Raw genomic sequence first — 19,843 nt, forward strand, 5'->3', positions numbered from 1 at the left:
CAGACACGTTGGCTAACGGGTCGGACCCTTTGGTCGAGCGGTTAGCGATGTCTTCCGCGGTGCGGGCGATACGGGTTCGCGTCCCGGCTGCGGCAGTTCCTGTGGTTGCCCCCCCGAATTCACTACAGTATATTTGCATTAAAATGAGTTTTCGAGCAACTGCACAAAACAAGTTATAAGATCTACCTAAATGATTATGAACTATCAAAATGATCGCGCGTAATTTGCGCGTCATCGTGCAAGTTATGTCAAGTGTGTTTTCGCGTCATTTCCCTCTCGTAACATTCAGTTTTTTGTTTGTTTTTTTTTTTTTTACATTTCACGTTTTATAGGCCTTGTTACGTTTGTTTGATTAGCAGTATGTGTTTTCCGTTTTGTTTTTCAGGTATTATTTCCAACATGTCTGGGTACAGCCCCCGTTTCAGACTCCATGACTGCCGCCGAGGCGTTGCAGTATTTACAGGCGTTGGACACCGGCGATTTTAAATTGCTTGAAAAATAGTATTAAAGTTGTTAAAATGTTAATTTTAGTGTCAGTCGTTTTCTAACAGACATACTAACATGTGCAACGCATTAATATCTCAATTGGGTATTTATCTTGACAGAATATAGAGTTTAAAAAACTGGCCGTCAATTTGACCGCCCATGGTCGTTTTAGGTAGGAGTGAGATCCCGGTCGTTCTAGTGTTAAGATTGTACAGCTTTCTGAAACTCATTTACCATCTCTGTCACAGGTCATGGAATGGAGAGTGAGATTATTCATGAAAAGAGAAAAATTACAAGTGCCCCCCCCCCAACTGATTACGTAACCCACATGCGGTAGAGCAGTTTCTCATATGCAGTTTCAGCATTGACATGAGAAGGAAATATGGCCTGATGACTTTACATGTGACAAATAAGGTATACTACTGAAGTTGTGACTGCTGATATTAATAAATTGTTTAACCTCAGATAAACATTTCAAGTGTACGGAGAGTTGTTTCATGTTTACTCTCAGGATAAGGTTTTGATAACACAAAAACATTTGAACAGGGAACACGTTTCTCGACAAAAACACTCCACTGTGCAGTTTATGAAACAGTGCTCTGAAACCATTCGAAAAGTTGACAGTATGAGCGTTTGTTTACTATTCTGAGCATTTGTTTACTATTGATGTCCCTGCATGTAGTACTCTATCAATGGCTCATTTTGACACGGGACGCCACTATGCATTTTTTTGGGGGGGTATTCCCCCCCCAATTGTATCCGGCCAATTACCCCACTCTTACGAGCTGTCCCGGTCTCTGCTCCACCCCCTCTGCCGATCCGGGGAGGGCTGCGGACTACCACGTGCCTCCTCCGATACATGTAGAGTCGCCAGACGCTTCTTTTCACCTGACAATGAGGACTTTCACCAGGGGAACGTAGCGCGTGGGAGGATCACGCTATTCCCCCCAGTTCTCCCTCCCTCCCTCCCTCCCTCTATCTGACCAGAGGAGGCGCTGGTGCAGCGACCAGGGCACACACCCACATCCGGCTTCCCACCCGCAGACACGGCCAATTGTGTCTGTAGGGACGCCCGACCAAGCCGGCGGTAACACGGGGATTCGAACCGACGATCCTCGTGTTGGTAGGCAACGGAATAGACCGCTGCGCCACCCGGACGCCTCCACACTAAATATTGTTCTTGCGATGTAAAATGTGACCTGCAGCACTACGGCACATGTATTCACCCGCATCCGCGCAGGCTACGGTCACACATGCGGAATCCGGGCCAATGACCTTCGCCTCCCGAGGTGAAATTCGTGTCTTGTCGTGCTGAAGGTGGGCAGTGCAGGATGTGACGCACACAGAAATCAGTCTGCTGGTTTGTTGTCCCTTTGATTGTGGTTGTTGGTCACAGATGAGTGGTTGTTGATTTTGCGACACTGAAGTCCAGAGCAAGCAAAAAAAAATGTTTTCACTTACATGTTGTCATAGTTTTATGGACAAATAGGGAGGAAGAATACGTTATATTTGTATACTGCAAAACATGAATTGGTGTTATTGATACTTTTTTTCTCTCCATTTATTGAATTTCAATGCCTGTCTCCCGACTCGCTGCCAGCCGGGCAGCGTCTCTCTTGCGGAGCAGTATGTAGTTTTCAAGGGCAATGTCGCACAATAGCGGCTGGTTGTTAGACACAGCGACGATCGAAGGCTCCTCCATCCTGGCTCCCTGAGAAAACCACAGCCAAGTGGGGGCCAAGTGGGGCCAACCACACACGCGTCTTTGCTACTGGTTGAGGCTGCAAATTCGCCGGTCAAAGTTCACCAAAGTTGAACTCCACGCGAAGCGGAGACGCAAATTTAGTTCGCCCCCCGAAGCGAATGCTTCATCCTCCTCTTCGCCCATAGAAAGGAGGCGAGTATTCGCCAGTTAATTTCGCGCATGCGTGACCGTACCTTTAGGATGGTTGTTTCCCAGATACTCCCACTGCAGGAGCAGATGGTGAAGATGGCTGCTCAAAGCTGAGCTCTTCAGACTCCAAGCGAGGGGGCTCCACTGCACAACTTGTTTGATTTGAAGAAGGATCTGCACAAGTATGGCTACCAAAAACCTACACAGCATACATATTAATTAATTAAACATTAATTAAACATATGCATTTTGTGTAACCTTCCCCTGGTGGTGGGGTATCTATGCTGGCGATCCTGGGTTTGGTGTCTAAATCTGGGTTCATCAAGTAACTTATACCCAAGATCCTACAGGAAATCTGGTTACAGGTTCACTCAGATTCAAGGTTCAGCTTTCACTCAGACTGGTAGGGGGACTGGTAGTAGTAGAATCCACAGTGGGAGAAAGAAGACCTCTGACCCATACAAACACACACGTGACCACTGACTTATGAAGAATAAGGGAAAGATAACAAAAAACAGCAAAACTTGGAAACAAAAACAGCAAATTCCTTTAACAATGTTTGTCTTGGGCCCAAGAACCAAAAAACATAACCTGAGTACTCAGGGGGAAAGTACCAAAATAAAATAATTGACCTCTGTTTGGTGTCCCTTAGCTGTTCCTACCACCTCCTGGGATTAAAAAACGTCCATGAGCAGCAGTGTCTGACGAGATGATGGCATGTGGGAACAGTGGCGAGGAAGCAGCTGCACGGTAGAATCGTCCCTCAAAAAAACAAAGAAAAAGCCTGTGTGCATAGCAGTTATCAAACAGACTGAATTTTCTTTTTTTCCCCATTGTCCATCACATTAAAATAATTAAGATTTGAGTCCACACAGAATTAAACTTCACAAGTACTGTAGTAAAATGAACTAAATTCAGGAACAATTTGTCATTTCTTTCGTTCCGTTTCCCCCAGCCCCCAGCAGTGTGACACAAAAGACAAAAACACACCCCAAATTTCCCAAAAACGACACCACCAAAAACATACAAAAACAGAGCGAACAAAGGAAAAAAATTGCTTCCTTTTCCTATTTGAAAACATGAATTTCACTGATGCACTTATCGACCCTTTAACTTTTTTCTCACGTGCACATGAGCTTAAACATGTTCCCAACATGCATTACCTGCAGCTGAACACACTACGACATGCATTACCTGAAGCTGAACACCTGCAACATGCATTACCTGAAGCTGAACACACTGCAACATGCATTACCTGAAGCTGAACACACTGCAACATGCATTACCTGAAGCTGAACACACTGCAACATGCATTACCTGCAGCTGAACAAACTGCGACATGCATTACCTGCAGCTGAACACACTGCGACATGCATTACCTGCAGCTGAACACCTGCAAACATGCATTACCTGAAGCTGAACACACTGGGACATGCATTACCTGCAGCTGAACACACTGCGACATGCATTACCTGAAGCTGAACACCTGCAACATGCATTACCTGAAGCTGAACACACTGCGACATGCATTACCTGCAGCTGAACACACTGTGACATGCATTACCTGCAGCTGAACACACTGTGACATGCATTACCTGCAGCTGAACACACTGCAACATGCATTACCTGAAGCTGAACACCTGCGACATGCATTACCTGCAGCTGAACACACTGCGACATGCATTACCTGCAGCTGAACACCTGCAGCATGCATTACCTGAAGCTGAACACACTGGGACATGCATTACCTGCAGCTGAACACACTGCGACATGCATTACCTGCAGCTGAACACACTGCGACATGCATTACCTGCAGCTGAACACCTGCAACATGCATTACCCGAAGCTGAACACACTGCGACATGCATTAAATGCAGCTGAACACACTGCGACATGCATTACCTGCAGCTGAACACACTGCAACATGCATTACCTGCAGCTGAACACCCTGCAGCATGCATTACCTGCAGCTGAACACACTGCGACATGCATAACCTGCAGCTGAACACCTGCAACGCTTGCTTCCCAGGCACAAAGAGCAGCTACGCATGCTATGTTTAGCCTAGCATCAAGGCTGCAGTTAAGCAGACATTAATTAGCAGCTAAAAGGCTTAACATCATCAGCTGTGTTCTCTTCACATCACAAACATCATATCCTGACTGGTCTTTAGCTTCACACACATATTTCAACCAATTTAGCAGGCAATGAGTTATTTTTGCAACAACCCAGTAATGCTACGCTGCTAACCTCGTGTGGCTAACCCACCAGCATAATTCCTCAATCGATTAGCTCTGAAAGAGCACCCGAAAATCTCCTGCAATCCACCAATAAGTTTCCTCTCCATAAGTTTCCTCTCCTTCTCTGGCAACCGCCAGCTTGGCCTCAACCAATGCAACTCTGATAATAGTCTTATCTCGCTTTTTTCCCCCCGCATCTACAGACATTCTTCTATGTGCACATAATTTATCCATAGTCGTATTTTGGTCTGCAAACACCGCCTCCCGCACAAGGACTGACTGGGACCAACTCCTTGACCCCCTGTCCCCCGCATAGGGACTGACTAGGACCGACTCCTTGACCTTCATAGACCGCCACTGAGCCCTCTGACTTATGATTAGGCTAACTTGATCTAGTGACCCACCTTGCATATTGCACATGGTGTACTGTTTTACAGTGTACAAGTTGCTGTCGTTCACATATGTATGGATATGCCCTGTGAGGGCCTAGCGGCCTTTCCAGGGTGTCTCCCTGCCTGCTGCCCAATGACTGCTGGCATAGGCTCCAGCATCCCCGCGACCCCGACAGCAGGATAAGCGGTTTGGATAATGGATGGATGGATGGATGGATGGAGTGGATAAACCCTGTCGCAGCTGCGTTCGCTGTAGCGCTGAGGGGGACACTATGAGCTTCTCTGCGCAGCCGCGTTACCCGCGACTGCCCGATCCTGCACTGTGATGCGTTCACAGGGGGCATCTGTAGATATCAGCATCTACTCTGCATGTGAGGCTTTTAGGGGATGTTTGTGAGTTTGAATCACAAGAAATAACCTGGATTACACTAGTTCCCCTTTTTTGTGAAACACCGACATGTCTGGACTCTCGGTCCAAGCATTTTTTTTTTTGGTTCGGTAAGGGTGCTGGCATAACAGCACGGCGGCTGCCATTTCCAGTTGACCTCTGCTGCTCAAATGAGATCGAACACAACAGCCAATATCAGGATCGCCAGGTGACAACTGAAATAAACACGCTTTGCTACAAGCAGAAACAGCAGGAGCTGCTTAAGATGTTGCGAGTGACTCCTCTTGATGGTATTCCTTGGTGGCAGGCTCTTCAGAGCATTCGCACTGCGATGAACCCTTCTGCAGCTTCAGCAGGTATCTCAGGGTCACAAGCGTTTTGCCCCTGAGCCTGTACGCCTCGCCTGAGTGGGGCAGCAAAGACCAAATTAGCCTTCATCTGCAGAAGGGTTCCAGCTGCGGGCTCTCATCAACCACGACCACCTTGAGCAGGTTTCAGCTGCCATGGCTAGCTCCCCAATGGCTTGCTTCAGACTTTTGGGTTCCAAACCCCTCTTGGCATCGTGACAATAAGGAACCAACCCATATCTCTGAGGTTGTAGCTTCATAGCCGATTCCAGGGATAACTGACCACATGTAAGACAAACGCTTACAGAGAATAAGGTCTGACAAAATAGCAGCCTTAAAACTGGACAGAAATTGACCTGAACGTTTACGTTTTTTTAGAAACAGTGGAGGCCTTGCTGGTGGTAAAGCTCATCAACTCCCCATCCTCCGTTAGGGGACTGTTTGAATTTCTGTGGTGTCTCTGTAAATACTCCCATCAAAAACGCAACCACTAACCATTCCAGGAAACGTAAAAACACAAATAATTATAGTAATTAAAAATCCCAGTTGTAACGGATAATAATTCTGTTGCGTAACCTGGAAAGAGTTTGTGTTTTTAATGTGCCAGTCCAACACAGTTTCCACGGTTCGCGGCGCGAGCCGAAAGCTGTTTCGGCCCTGCGATAAGAAGAGACTATATACTTGAGACGCTGACACGCAAACAGGACCCGCCATTGGGTCTCAGAGTGACCACGTTATGAGGCGGCTGAAAATGTGTGCGCTGTCATTACCGTCCCCTCCGACTCTTTGTATTGCAAGGCCTTCATTACCTTTCGGATGCCCTAATCGACCAGACAGCTTTAATTGGCAAATGTTTACTCCTCCGCAGAAACAAAGAGGCGTAATACGAGGCACATCAACTGAAAACCCCGTTGTTTATGATTACCGCTGGGTTATTCAGCACCTGTCTGCCTCCGAGTGCACGGGGCTGATTAGCAAGCCGGGGCAGGCAGGGTAATAACGACGACGCCCGGCTCAATGGCGGTTTTATGGGCGGCGGTGCTTTATGAAGCCCGCGCTAATTGCCGATGTGATTAGTGGGGTGTCTGTGCCCTCCTGGTCGCTCAGGCTGTCCTGTGAACCGAGCTCTCGCAGGAGCGGGGAGCACGACGGGAGGTGGTGGTGGGGGGGGGATGGGGATGGGGGGTGGCTGTTGGATCGTTGCGGAAGGAAGACACAAGGTCAGAATTGACTTCCCCCTCTTTTCCCGCCTCTGTCAGCCCTTTCCCGTGTGCTTGCAACGAGGACAACTTGGAGGAAATCAAAGGGTTTTGTGTTTTTTTTCTACCCAGCGTCCTGGCAGTCAAGCGGCGTCTTTCAGGGCTGACGCCGAGGTGAGGAGCAGCCAAACAAAGCAGAGGGGTCGTGGAGCGTTACATGCGGCCGCTAATAAAAGGCCTGAGAGCTCGTCTGTGAAGTAGGCCCTCGCATATGTTCCTCCTCCCCAGCTGTTATTCGACTTGGATCCTTTGCAGCAACTACACACACACACACACACACACACAGGTGAGGATAGCATCTGCTCCAAGGCTGAGAGATATCGTGATGCTGCGCGTTGAAATGTGCTCTTTTTACTTCTTCACAGCCCCAAATCCAGTTAGCGCGACGTGACCGTCCACGTCCTGAAGACTGGTTGATTTCTGCTGTTATTCAGCGATGGACATGACACGTCGGCGTAGGCCACGTCACTCCCGGGAAAGCCGCTCACTCCTCGCCGCGTTGTTGAGGCGTGTTTTCCTCCGAGTGTTGGGGGTGAGCGTGCATGTATTGACTCGCGCTGTTTGCCTGTGTTTCGAGCTTGTTTGTGGTAATGCGACAGATCTCCCGGTCTGTCCAACCGTCTTCCTACCTTGCGCCGCTGATTGAGTTTTAGACCATCTCACTCTCTGATGCACGCTGACACAAGTCGGAGCAGGGTGTCTGAGGGGGATAGTCTCTCCATCTCTCTCTCTCTCTCTCTCTCTTTCTCTCTCTGATGTGTCGGTACAGTCGGGTTGGATCTGGGCAGGCAGCCATGTCCGTCAGCTCCATCCATCAGGCGCTGGGGTGGGTGGCGGCGAGAGGATGACGGGGAGCAGAGACGGGGCAGATGTTTGGCGGGAACCGATATCTGTCCCCGTCCACCGGGGACGTCGTTATGCGACGGACAGAGAAACATGCCGCTGATTAGCAGCCCATTAAGCCAAGGACACCGGCTCCCAGTAACACGCACCAAATCCATTTTGGCCTCTGGTGCCGGTGGAAACGCCGCTGCCGCGGCCCGCCAGTCGCGACTAAGCCGTGTTCCGGTGCCTTGGACACCGCCCGGCGCAGCGCAGATAAACCGCACTTCCAGTCAGCGGCGGCAGTGTTTTATAAGTGCACGGGTTTTGTGATAACGCCACAAAGCTGCGGAGCGGAGGCTGTCCTCGCTGCGGCAGATATAAATGTCCCTTGTATGCCAAAGGGGGAAAAGCTCAGGTACATAAGGTCTGTGGACTTATCCCTCAGAGCGCCCGCAGTGGTTTGTGCCAAGTAAATAAAGCACACTCTCTCCCGCAGGGCCTGTAAGGATTGCAGGAACTGAAAAAGGCTGGACTTTGCAGCAGACACGAGGCTTTAGTCCAGATCCAGGACAATAACTAAATTGGCAGTTCTAAAGGGTGAATCTTATCTGCCCCATGGTGTCTTTCCCCGTTAACTGACTCCGTGGGGTTATTTTTGTATTCTTCTTATGTATAAGTCATGTGCCTTGTTAGAGATGGAGGACTAAGTACAAATCACATCTGCCTGGCTCCAACCCACTTCAATGGCTTGCTCTCTACTTTGTTATTTGTCCTTATTTTTTTCTTTTCTTTTTTCTGTCCGTTGTCTCCCTGTATGCAGTGCAGTATGGAGCAGTATAAACTTGCAACTTGCATCTACGCAGGTTTCAGAGGCACGTTATGTACTTTGCCACGGCTTCGGCCGTATCCGTGGTCCGTGTGTGGCGGCGGGGTCCTGGTTGGGGGCCTGCCTGAGGGGCGGGGCAACCCGCCATGTTGGAGGCACTTGGTGGGATGCCGAGTGCCCCCAGCTGGTCGCTGCGGGTGGGTTGCCCTCCGGTACCAGGGATGAGCCGCAGGCCGGTCCCATGGGGGTCTGCTTGGCCGCTCTCCAGCCTGTTGCAATCCTGCGTTGGCCTTGCTGTGCCTCGCCCTTCTCTCCAAGCTCTGGAACGCATATGCAGCACACACCAAATGATAGGCTTAGGGTTTTGCGGGACGCGCGAGGTGCGAGCCAATTGGGTGGAGGCAAGGTGGTGGTGGTGGGGGGACGGGGTGGGGTTGAGATCTTGTCTGCAACGCTCCTACCCCTGCTTGCTCTTCGACATTGTCCTGAAAATTTTAATCCCAATCACACTATCGTAGTACACGCACACACATATTCACACAAACGGTACTCCAGACAACACCCACTGCCAGGTCAGGGGTCAGCTGGACAGGAAGACTGTGAGGCCTGACGAGCCTGAAGGGCTCATACCCCCGCACCCCGCCATTTTAACTCCATACACGACACGAGCGCACAATAAGCACTGGGACTACCGAGATGGGTGGGTCAGCAGTGGGTCAACGTGGGCGGGTGGTGGTTGGCCAGGGGGCAGCTGGGAGGGCCCCCAGCCAAGGTGGATTGCTCTGTCCTCAGGCTGGGTGGTGTCCTTCCTGCTGTGTTCTGGCTGGGCTGCGGTGAACGCTGTAAGGTCCTTTCTGGGGCCCATGGGTGGCGGCTTGTCATCGATGGTGTGGACCGTGGAGTGTGTGTGTGTGGGGGGGGGGGGGGGCTGTTGGCTGTTGAACTGCATGTCTGGCTGTCTGCATGGCAGAGTCCTGTCCACCCCCTGGAAGAGCGGCGCCTTCAGGTGGCCCGGGTCAGGAGTATTTGGCTACATGGGTGTATAATCGGTGTGTGCGGTCGGATGGGGTGTTTACCCAGCGGCGGCGTGGCAGGCCTCACCCCTACATCGGACGCCTGCCCACTGAGTGGATGGTCCCGGCCCGGCCCGGCCCGGCAGTCTGTGCTTTCTGTCTGTGGCTCAGAATCCCACGCTCGTGGGTGCGCCCTGTACCTGCGCCTGGGGGTCCAGTGGTATGGGTGCGCCTTGGGGGTGCGGGCCCAGCTTGTATCTTAGGGGACTTCCTTGGGGGAGTGCAAGCCGGTTGGTCTGCAGGCTCCAACCCCCCCCCCCCCCCCCGTGGGCTCAGTGTCCCTCTGTGTTGGTGATGCTTTGGGTTCCGGCTGTTCTCTTGGTCGTGGGGTGTCCGCACAACTGCGGGGCCCGTGGCTGATTACCGAGCCTGTCTGCTGCACTACGATAAGCCGCTGGTCACAGACACCACCAGAATATATTGGGATTAATCCCATGCTCTCATAGGTGGACACTTCACGTACACACTGCTTACATCTGCCTCGCACACGCCCCGGAACCGTCTCTGGATTACAGCCCTCTTCTTAGTCCTCCTCCCCTCCTTTTTTTCCCCTGTCTTCTCCTTCATCCCTGTAGCTGCTATCCTAAACTGATATCGATAAGATCGATTTAATTATGTTTCGTCAAACACGTGTCAGTGTCTGTTTCCATGTCTGTGTCTTATCGGATGCTCGTTGTCATTTTTCATTACTAAGTTTCCTTGTCTCACTTGCGGTGATCGTCGCCCTCTTAGAGAAGCGATGCTGGTTGGTTGTTTAGCTGATCAAACTGCAGACGAGGGGGGGGGGCCGGTGGAAGTTATAAATGTTTGACAGAAACCCTGTGCTGTTGTCATCCCACAGATCATCCAAAGGATGGAGCTATTGTGAGCGGTTCTTGATAATTAATAGAGATTGCCTTCGCAGGTGGAGAACCTGAACTCAACTTGCATATTAACTCTGTCTAGGACGCGCCGGCATACAAATGCCCTGTGTTGTATGCCAAGACTGATGGCAGCGCAGGTTTGCAGCCCAGGGAAGGTTTCACACTGATCTGGCTGGTGTGGGCGTTCTCACCAGCTTCTTCTCCAGTCTGGACAGCACTTTCTGAACGTGTGTGTGTGTATTACAGGGAGATGGTAAGACAGGAAGTGCAAGGGAGAGACAATGAAAGACAGCATTCTAGCTAGAGAGAGCTAAAGAGAGCAAGCAAGCGTGAGGGAGAGAGAAAGGGGGGGGGCTACTGATTTAGTTTAATCGTGTCATTTATAGCTTGGCAGACCCCAACCTAAAAAAAAAAGACTCATCGAGTACATTTTTAAGGAGATAAAGTGTGGACAGGGCTTTATCTGGTGCAGACTCCAACTACGCTGCAGCACGGCTCCACCATTTTCATTGTAAACTACAAAGTAGTGTGCAGAGCTCCGCCGGGTGTAGTATCTCCCCCTCTCGGACCTTGGCCAAAAAAAAAAAAAACTGCTGAGGAGTTGGCACTCAACTGCAGTATAAAACAGGTTTTTCGAAGGTTTTGAATCACGGAAGCCATGAGAGGCCCTGGATCATACAGTCATAACTGCACAAATGCTACTAGGCTGACAGGCCTAAGAGATTAGCGGTGGACAGACACACACACGGACAGTGTTTTTCCTGCCATTGTAAGACTTTTGTGCAGCACCCAAGTCAGTTGAACGGGAAATAAAGTTGTTAATATGCAGCACATCTACCTAATGAAACCATGTTGCCTGTCAGTCTGTGGATGTGCAGCCTCCTAGGCGGACCCTCGCACGAATGCGACCAGGTCTAATATGAACGTTCACTTTCCAAAAAGAAAAAGGTTTGCTACAGTTCATGGTATTGTAACGACCACGGATGACTAGACCCGCTAGCCTTGGCTAACGGTTAGCTGACTGGTTAGCTCAGTCGCCCAAGGTGCGGGCAACCCGGGTTCGCACGCGTCCCGGCTGCGGCGGTTCCAGGAAGCCCCCTCAATTCACTACATTGGTGTCAGTAGTGGGATGGCGAGACCGTGAGGCCACCGGAAGCGCGTGCGCCCAGAGGCGTGAGGGAGGTGGTATGTTGAAGCGCCGGGACGCGCTTCCCGAAGGAGGGGGGTAGTGTAACGACCACAGATTTGTAGACTCGCTAGCCCATTGGCTAACAGGTCAGACCCTTTAGCTGACTGGTTAGTGCAGTCACCCGTGGTGCGGGAGACCCGGCTTCGCGTCCTGGCTGGGGCGGTTCCCGGCTGCCCCCTGAATTCCCTACCGAGCCGGGTAAACAATTTACATTTGCGCATGCGCGACTCACATCTACGGTTGACTCAGATCGGGCAGCGGCAAGAATGTGCAACACCTCCTGTTTTAACTGCAATCTACAGGAAGTTGTTCATTTATAACTTTTGCATTTTTTGGATCGTCAAAATTCTTTTAATAAATTTTGATCATGTCGCTGCCCAATCTGAGTCAACCGTAGATGTGAGTCGCACATGCGCGACTGTAAACGGTTTACCCAGCTTTATTATATAATAATAATAATGATGAGGAGGATGATAGTAATAATAATAATAACGTTTATGTAGCGCTTTTCTAGACACCCAAAGCGCCTCACATTTAAGGGGGCAACCCACTTCAACCACCACCAATGTGCATCACCCTCCTGGGTGATGCACGGCAGCCATGTTGCGCCAGAAGGCTCACCACACATCAGCTTGAGGTGGAGAGGGAGGAATCGTTGAGCGAATTACATGGGGGGGGGGTGATTAGGTGGCCAGATAGAGAGAGCCAGGTTGGGAATTTTGCCAGGACACCGGGGAACCCCCTACTCTTTACGATAAGTGCCATGGGCTCTTTAATGACCACAGTGAGTCAGGACCTCGGTTTAACGTCTCATCCGAAGGACAGATTATGAAAATAAAGACAGAGGTTATTATTATTTGGTTCATCCACTGTTCCTCCATTTCTCCTGTGCTGAGATCAGCGGAGAATGATTTGCTGACTTGTGAAATTGGATCAATCACTTGTTTACTTTCAAGACTCACATACTGACGCTGCCCGACGGTACCCGATCTAAGTCAACCTTAGATGTGCGACTCACATCTATCACACCCGGCACTTCCATCACAACGGGGCCCTGTCACTAGCCAGACTCTTCTTTTCTGTAGTTCCCCGGTGGTGGAACAAGTTAACAAAAATCCATTCGAACCATTGAGTCCCTCTCCATCTTTAAGAAGAAGCTAAAGACCCAACTCATTCATGAACACCTCCACGCCTGATGGTATTACAAAAACAAGAACAAAAATCACTTCTATGCACCCTATGTATTGCTTTTGTGCACTGCCTGTTGACACCTATGTCTCATCGGACCTGAGCTAGTTTTTTGGCACTTACTTGCATTGCTGTCTCCTGACTAGATCCTTGCTTGTGTTGTATTGACTCTCAGACAGTGGCGGCTGGCCAGTACAGGGCGCTGGGGAGCCGCCCCCTTCAAATATTAAGAAATGAATATATACTTAAACACCTTAAATATAATTTAGCTGTGTAGTGCAAATACGTAATTATGAAATAAAAGTGTTTTTCAGTCTGTGAGCGCCTGTCAGCAGCCATTAAATATTGGTTCCAGGTGGTATTTGGTTGGTTTCTGTCTGAATACATATACTTCCTGGGTGAGGGGGGCGCTGGCCAAACGATACCTTATGTAAGCCCTCAGACTTGTGGCGAGCAGGTGACCTGAGGCTGCTGTCTGATCGGTTTCTTCAGATTTTCCACGGGGCGCAGTTCTGTGTTCCCCAGACACTCCCACTTTTATTAGCAGCGAAGTGGTATTGTTTTAATGTCTTTTGATCTATTGGGATTGGAAAATTCTTGTGACTGTCAATCATGTTCACACCCACCACGACGCCTCATCTCGACTGTCAATCATCCACCGTCTACGAACCCTGCTAAAATCTATAGGCTACATTGTCCTTCTTAATAACTCTCTGACTGTGTGGACATTAAAGCAGCTGTCAGGTGTGCTGCCCCAAGGTAAATTGCGCCCCCCCCCCCAAAAAAAAAATCTTTAGCACCAGCCGCCACTGTTCTCAGATGTACGTCGCTTTGGATAAAGGCGTCTGCCAAATGAAACTGTAACATTGTAACATCTAAGGTTGTCTTGGCTCGGGCAGTGACAGAGTAGTGCTGGTTGAGCGAGCTAGAGAGTGAATGAAGAGAGGGAGCGGCGATAACGAGAACGTACGTTTTTTTAAAGGAATGAATCCCCACAACCACGAGAGGTTCTTCACCACACACACACACACACACACACACACACACACACACACACACACACACACACACACACACACACACGCACGCGACTAAACGCATCATCCCTTCCGGGCTACCACCTGGTGGAGATAATACAGTCTGCTATTGGACTAGACATACCTTCAAGTGTTTTCTCTTCTACCAGCTTGCATTCGGTTCTCTCTGCCATAAACCGACGTGGGAACCCCGTGTGCTCTGTTTTTTCTCTCCCTCCCCCGTCCCTTTTCCAACGTGTCAGATCCAGTTTAGCACTTGAAGGCAAGTAAGTGTCCGAATTGCCGGCCTCTCTCTCCGTCTGGGCTGTCTCTCTCTTAAGGTGAGTCAGGCCTTGTCACCGCTTTCCATTCCTATAGACACAAGCTGTCACATGGCATTGGTGCACGGCCAGCGGTTAATAGCCCTGTCGTGATTCGTCAGGAAAAATACTGGTTTGCTGAGCAGTACCACTACTTAGAGCGAGGTTAGGGCGTTTATGGGTGGAATGGGGGGGGGGGCAGTTTGATGTACATCTCTGCATTTGCGGTGTGCTTTGAGCCCTTGGCACACACACTGTGTTACAAAAAGAAAGAAGGAAAATGAAAACCAATTGATATTGACAGCTTGACATGCATGTTGTTTTGTAACTACAGAGACGCGAAAACCATCAAGGACTTTGAGGCGTCTTCCACGTCTGAGTTGTTAAGATTCCCTCTGTGCCGATTTCCCCCTAAGCAAACTCCTGTACATTTACTGTTCTTGGCAACCACGGCGGTTCTGAGTCGAGCGTGCCAGCTGTATTGCTCGAATCCAGTTGCTTACTCTGTTTGTTTGTCCCCCGTCTAGAACAAATTCCTGGCAGCTAAGACCGAGAAGGACATCTTTGCCCATCTGGGTCTGGAGTACATGGAGCCTTGGCAGAGGAATGCCTAGGCCACTGCGTCTTCCCTGGCTGGATGAGACCGCCATGCTCATCATCGTTTTCCCCATCTGCTTCCCTTTACTGCCACTCTCTTGTGACTGAATAACAAGCCTTTGATTTCCATGCATCTCTTTGGTTGTGTTGTTGTTGTTGTTGTTGTTGATGCTGTTGCCTGACTTTACGAGCTGGTGTATGATACGTAATTTTGTTGTCCGTTTAGCAAGTAAACGTTGTTCTTTCTCTACCATTCACAATTTGCCTGTCTTCCAACTGTCACAATCAAGACGCGGGGACACAAAGGCAAAATGAGCCGGCTGGTAGATTGCCTGGAGGAGGCTGCAAGGGGGAAGAGAGGAGTCGTGAGAGAGAAAGAGAGAGAGAGAGATCACGTGCAATAGGAAAAGAAAGCAGCAGAAGTGGGAGAAGTAAAGCGGCACAAGAAGGGTGAGACTGCAGAGAGGGAAGCGAGGGGGAGGTTGAGAGCAGGGAGAGGCGGAGATGAGGAAGCCGGGGGAGGGGGAGTGGGGGGGAGGTGTAGGGGTGGGAGTCGGGTGTGGGGGGGGGGAGCTTTGTCGAGCAAAATGTTGTAATCACCCTCCTCCTGGCAGGAAAGTGCTGGGCGTGAAGCTGAGCCAGGTCCTTTGGGAGTTGAGAGGCGGGTAATGAGCTTCAGATAGAGGAGCATTCAGTATCGCCATTTAGCCTGCGTTTAAGCCCACGTACACTGGAGATCATTTAGCCGGTGTGCCTCCACCCACAGAGCCGTAGCCTCCACTGTGGTGCCACAATGAACCCCCTTACCCAGATGCCCCAGTGAAATAAGCAGCAATCAGCTGTGGCATACAATCATCAAGGGTTCACATGGAAGGCAGATTGGCTCACTAATCAAATGGACAGATGTTGGCATTAGAAAAAAACATTGGCTCTGATGTGCAGGACTGCAACTTGATGCTTTTATTGTCTCATTGCTTTGAATTTGGCCTCATTACTATTCATGAAGGCATCTCATTACGGTTTTTGCCCTTATTTTTCAAATCTACGGCGGCTCTGTGCGGACACCAGTGAATCAGCTGGCGTTGCTCCTCCAGTAACGACATGACCCCAATGTCCAAACCCTAACCCAGTTTCCCATGTTGCTCAGCCCTGGTTCATCCCATGACGCCTCAACGAGAGCAGAGACAGATGACCAGAGCAAGGCATTCTAGTGAATCACCCTATTTAAAGATCTCAAAGTAGAGCAGCCCGGCGTTTTGAGGACTCGACCTGTGGCCCTTGCTTTTTCATCCCCGATTCATGTTCTCCCTCTGTGTGTGTCTCTCTCTCTGTCTCTCTCTCTGTCTCTCTCTCTCTCTCCCTCTATCTCTCTCTGTCTCTCTCTCTCTCTCTCTCTCTCTCTCTCTCTCTCTCTCTCTCTCTCTCTCTCTCTCTCTCTCTCTCTCTCTCTCTCTCTCTCTGTCTCTCTCTCTCTCTCTGTCTCTCTCTCTCTCTCACACATACACACACACACACACACACACATTGATTTTCTCTCTATTGACCTGTCCAACAGAAAGCAATCCATACACTGGATCTGAGGTCAGTATTGTCACCACATCTACTGAGCCCTGGTAACTGGGTTCTTTGTGGTTATGAAATTTTACTACCGAAATGGCAATGGCATTTTATTTTTACTGAAAAGAGGAGAATGCAAAGTGAGCCGGCCTCTCCAGAATGCAAAGTGGGCCTCCACAGATTTACAATTGTCTCGTTGGTCTCTTGTCTACAATTGCCCCGCTTGTATTTTGCGGAATTGCTTCTCAAACTGAACTCTAATGATCTAATTGAAATGTAACAACCAAAACAGTTTGAAATATGGCAGCGCTGTTTGCCCCGAACCGAAGAATAAATCAGCCAAACTCCCAGAAATTTACCCATAATTAATATCTTATATCTCTTTCAACTCGTTTGCAACGGTGTGGCGTATTAGTGTAATATTAAAGATGCTATCACAAAACAGCAGGTGACACCATCTCCTCTTTTAGTTGAAAGAGGAGATGGAAACGGTTGGTCGAAGCAAATATCCCGTCCGGCGTTATGAGAAGATTTTGAAGCTAAACCTCAGCGGTGTTCAAATACAGCGGACAGACAGCAAAGTACACTGGTTTATAATGAGAAATGAGAACAGAGAGAACCTGCCGGGCTGGACGTAGCAGATATGAACTTTCTATGGAGGACGTTAGTCGTATCTGTCACGTTCACTGCTGGGTGAATCAACAAAGCATTTGCATTACCGCCCCATTTTACCCAACTCACGGTTAAACAGCCAATTAACTTTTATTAGAATATGTCTGAAAGTCACTAAACAGAACGAGCCAGCTTGTTATCTGAATTCACAACGCTTGTTATTAGTCTGCACAGGCTAGATACCTGGTGGAGTGCCGCAGGGAGATTTACAGCCATCACCGTCCATCTTTCAGGCTCGTTTCGAAGACGGCCTCTCGAAATGCTGCTGTACGAAGGGCAAATGTACAGTATCAGCAGGCTCGTGAGTTAAAGTCACGTATGAATTCATCAGTTTCAGCCAAAGAAGTGGTTACAGTTTTTTTTATATGCAAATAATTGCCTTTGGCTTCTCAAAGGATGGAGAGAAAAAAGCTCCCTCCTTTTTGCATGTTTAATGTCTGAGGCCTGACTGGAATGACAGGTGTATGGCTGTATGAAAAATTGCAAGTGGCAATTTGCATGAAACCGCTTGATCCGCTCATGTTGTATTTTGCCATCCAATCAGTTTTCTTTTCTACCCGTGCAGTCATTTGCCATCCCCGGTTTGCTCTCTGCATGATTCTTCCAGAAGCCTTCAAGCGTACTTCTGACACCCCTTCTTTACATGCAGCCCGATCTGTCATGGCAGAGAGGTTTGATGTCGACACACCGATGATTGATGCGTCAAGTTGGTCACAGTGCAGACTCCTTCTACTGTAGGTCCCCATGCATTGCAGGGGAGGAAATGTCCCTCGGTCCCAACTGGTCTTTTAAGAATTATCTGCACTTTGGTACGTTGAGGTATCTGGAATCAGGAACACTTTATTTGTCGTTTCATTTCTTGTACTTGTGTACATGAAATGAAACGAAATATGTTTTCCCCCAGCCCACAGCAGTGCAACACAGAGACAAAAACACATATCCAAAAATACAAGATCACATATATCAAACTACGAAAAGAAAAAAATCCCTGTCCAGGAGAATGAACACAGGATGACTGTCGGAACTGCTGGTCTGCATGGGCTAGCAGTTAGCTTAGCCTGCCCCGCTTCCGCGTCCTGTCAGACCGCCCTCGGCGCTTCCTTTTCGGGCGAAGCTCCGGGCAGGGCCGTGGTCCTTGGGCCCAACAGATATTGCAGACCAAGCTCTCCCAGCCAGACACCTTAGCCACACCTCCACGCACTCCACACGACGACACCAAAAACAGTCAGTGCTAGGCGAGGCCACCGCCAGACTGCCCTCGGCATTATCGGAACTGCCGGTCTGCATGGGCTAGCAGTTAGCGTAGCCTGCCCCGCTTCCGCGTCCTGTCAGACCGCCCTCGGTGTTTCCTTTTCAGGCACAGTTCAGGGCAAGGCCGTGGTCCTTGGACCCACTGGACACAGCAGACCAAACTCTCAAAGCCGATCCAACACCAGCTCTCCCAGCCAGACACCTTCGACACACCTCCCCGCACTCCACATGATGACACTAAAAACACAGTCAACACTAGGTGAGGCTGCAGCCAGACTGCCCTCGGTGTTATCGGAACTGCTGGTCTGCGTGGACTAGCAGTTAGCTTAGCCTTATAAAAATATTTATATATATATAAAATATAATCCAATCCTTACTTGTTGAGCACTTTCTCTACCGTTGAGCGTTTCTTTAAACACAGACCAATATTTATTTATTTATTTGAAGGTAGCACGGTGGCGCAGTGGTTAGCGCGGTCGCCTCACAGTGAGAAGGTCTTGGGTTCAAGCCCTGGGGTAGTCCAACCTTGGCGGGTCATCCCGGTCGTCCTCTGTGTGTGGAGTTTGCATGTTCTCCCCGTGTCTGCGTGGGTTTCCTTCCACAGTCCAAAGACATGTAGGCCAGGTGAATTGGCCATACTAAGTTGTCCCTAGATGTGTGTGTGTGTGTGTGTGTGTGTGTGTGTGTGTGTGTGTGTGTGTGTGTGTGTGTGTGTGTGTGTCGGTCCTGTGATGATGACCTCGCAGCCTGTCCAGGGTGTCTCCCCGCCCGCCGCCCAATGCCTGCTGGAATAGGCTCCAGCATCCCTGAGAGCAGGATAAGCAGGTTAGATAATGGATGGCTCTCTCTCTCTCTCTCTCTCTCTCTCTCTCTCTCTCTCTCTCTCTCTCTATGTATATATGTATAAACCTTATAAAACAATGTAGTCAAGTATTGTGAAGCTCCGTCGATTTGTCACTATGTGGCGGCGATGACTGAGGGAGCCGCGATGTTATCAGGAGAGTTTGCGTCGGGATGATGCTCAAAAGATTAATTTGTCGGCCCTTTCAGGAAGCTACTGAATAACCAGGGGATAATGCAGCTGCCATAAACCCTCCTCCCCTCCCCTCCCCTCCCCTTGGGGGAGAATTTGTCTTTTGTCTAGACAGGGCAGAAAGTGTTCCTTTACTCCGGCTAAGGCACGACAAAGGTCACTTCCTGCCGTGAGAGTCGGATCAGGAGGAGCGCGGCGTGGATGTGAATAATCACTCAGACGTGGCGTGCCGCAGGTGAGAGGTGCGCGCGCAACCCCCCGGCCGCCAGGCGGGGCGTTTCCCGAGGGAGCGGATGAAAGAGCCGCTCCGGAGACGCGGGGAACGGGTCTCCAAGTCGCTTTGATCCCAATCGTAATGGTTCGTTTTCGCCGGGGAAACGACGGGGTTTTGTTCGCAGCCTGAGTGAGCGACGCGCCTCTCGCTTTCAT

General features: G+C 49.7%; 1 protein-coding gene across 1 annotated transcript in view; it reads left to right on the plus strand.

Annotated features, from left to right (window-relative positions):
- dntt (deoxynucleotidyltransferase, terminal) overlaps window positions 1–14,918 on the plus strand; it is a gene marked incomplete at its 5' end in the record, with an annotated part of 120,934 nt that extends 106,016 nt beyond the window's left edge. The window contains one exon of the mRNA XM_056292175.1: window positions 14,832–14,918. Coding sequence (XP_056148150.1) covers window positions 14,832–14,918 — 87 coding nt within the window. The remainder of the gene's footprint in view (window positions 1–14,831) is intronic.
- Between the last annotated feature and the right edge of the window lie 4,925 nt (window positions 14,919–19,843).

The sequence above is a fragment of the Lampris incognitus genome, chromosome 13 (genome assembly GCF_029633865.1).
Source record: "Lampris incognitus isolate fLamInc1 chromosome 13, fLamInc1.hap2, whole genome shotgun sequence".
Lineage (NCBI taxonomy): Eukaryota > Metazoa > Chordata > Actinopteri > Lampriformes > Lampridae > Lampris > Lampris incognitus.